The sequence below is a fragment of the Dipodomys ordii genome, unplaced genomic scaffold (assembly GCF_000151885.1).
Source record: "Dipodomys ordii isolate 6190 unplaced genomic scaffold, Dord_2.0 Scaffold202, whole genome shotgun sequence".
In the NCBI taxonomy this organism is placed as follows: domain Eukaryota; kingdom Metazoa; phylum Chordata; class Mammalia; order Rodentia; family Heteromyidae; genus Dipodomys; species Dipodomys ordii.
The window spans coordinates 1,071,590-1,073,517 of NW_012267418.1; the positions used below are offsets into that span (position 1 = coordinate 1,071,590).

Consider the following 1,928-nt stretch of genomic DNA (forward strand, 5'->3'; position numbering starts at 1 on the left):
GCCCAGTGTTTTGCTGGCCTCCCTGCCTCCTTCCAGAGGCTCAGTGTCTGTGGAGTTACTTAGGCCCATGAGGGAAGAGGGAAGGTGCTGGATGGTAGCATTTTAGGGGTTGATTTGTTCATTCCAAAAGAGATCCATGTCTTCACGTGGGCACTATGGAGCTGAGTGTCAATTGTTCCAGCAAAGCCTGTGGGGTCCTCGCCTATAATAAGCAGATTTTATGCATTCTGCAGTACAGGACTATGTGTGGAGTGATTATAGGACTGTAGAGAAATTGTTTAAAATCTGGGCTTGTGTTAGGTGATTTGAGGGAGAAGTCAGAAGGTGGAATTGGGCTCTGTCTAAATAGGTATTCTCAGAAAGAAGACTCAGGGGCTGGGAATGTGGCTCGGTGGTAGAGTGCTTGCCTAGCATGCATGAAACCCTGGGTTTGATTCCTCAGTACCACATGCACAGAAAAAGCCAGAAGTGGCTCTATGGCTCAAGTGGTAGGGTGCTAGCCTTAAGCAAAAGAAGCTCAGGGACAGTGCCCAGGCCCTGAGTTCAAGCCCCAGGACTGGAGAAAGAATGAAAGAGAGAGAGAAGGAAAGAAAGAGAGTGAGCAAGCATACTCAACTCTCTCAACTCTGTCACTGGGGAGTCTATTATGGCTTATCTATAAGACATGTTAACTGAGGTCAAAGCCACCTTTTGTGATGAAGCATTCACTATTCACATTCGCTGAGTCATTTTTGTGAAATGCTTGTGTGTCTGTGTGGAGACAAGATTCCAAGCTAGCTTTGTTTTTATCTTGATCCATCATGGTGACAGAGATGGCCTTGTCTAGTAGCAGCTTTTCTATGAAATAGTCTATGCTCAACTAGACCCGAAGAAACTGTGCTTGTGCCAAGCCAACCTGAGCAATGAAGGCCCAGCCAAGAGGACCAGACAAGCCATAGGTGTCAGAGCTTAGGAAGCCTGGATGCCCAAAGCAAGATGCTCAAGTATATCAGGGGCACCTGGGGCCTGGGGGCCTGAGGTCCTACAAGCAATAATGGTGGAAGTTTTAGAGATAGCATGTCAGGTCAGTATCCCTGAGGCTGTAAAGCACCAGAGCTAGACGTACAACCTCCGAGGCACCAGAGCTCTTAAGAGGTCAGTGGAGAGGTGGGGGCAGTTCAGGAAGCTCAGGAATGAGCTGAATGCAGGCAGAGAATGTATGTGCAGATGTCAGGCTGGGAGGGAAGGCAGGGTAAGCCTGCAGGCAGGGAGGCCAGTGTGTGGCTGTTGGGGAGAATTTGAAGGCCTACTCAGAGTCCTGAAAGTGGAGAGGATGGGAGTGGGGCGGAAAGGAGGAATTTGGGAACAGGCTGGGGCACACTGGGAGGATGGAGCGGCTAGTTTTTGGCATGGGTCAGGGGATCTGTGCCTGTTTGGGAGCAAAGACTGAGCCAAGTGAGCAAGAAGATGACAAGGAGACCCAGTGCAGGAGAGCCTGGGGCAGTAGCCAAGTGGAGGTGCTCCGAAGAGGAGTAAGCAAGTGAGAGAAAGACAGCTGACCTGGTTTGGGTAGGAGAAAGGAGATGGTAAGTAGTCAAAACGATGTTTGAAGGCCACTGTGGCCAGCACCAGCCTGCGCTTATGTGGTTCAGTGTTATGAATGTTCCTTTATGTACGAATCTGAGAATGGAGACTTCACCCATCATCTGTCTGTCTGTTTGTCCATCTCCAGAACACCAAGTTGTGAGCACCCAAGCAGTGCCCACCACAACCCCCGAGCCTCCCCGCAAGCCTCGCCTGGGGGAGCTGACCGTGACAGATGCCACCCCCGACTCCCTGGGGCTCTCCTGGACAGTCCCCGAGGGACAGTTTGACCACTTCCTGCTGCAGTACAGGAACGGGGACGGGCAGCCCAAGGTGGTGAGGGTGCCAGGCCATGAGGACCAGGT

At 51.5% G+C, this 1,928-nt stretch overlaps 1 protein-coding gene across 1 annotated transcript in view; it reads left to right on the forward strand.

Moving 5' to 3' along the window:
* Positions 1–1,928, forward strand: part of Tnxb (tenascin XB) — a 69,101-nt gene that overhangs the window by 46,413 nt on the left and 20,760 nt on the right. The window contains exon 25 of the mRNA XM_013034944.1: positions 1,712–1,926. Within this exon, the coding sequence (XP_012890398.1) occupies positions 1,712–1,926 (215 nt within the window). The remainder of the gene's footprint in view (positions 1–1,711; positions 1,927–1,928) is intronic.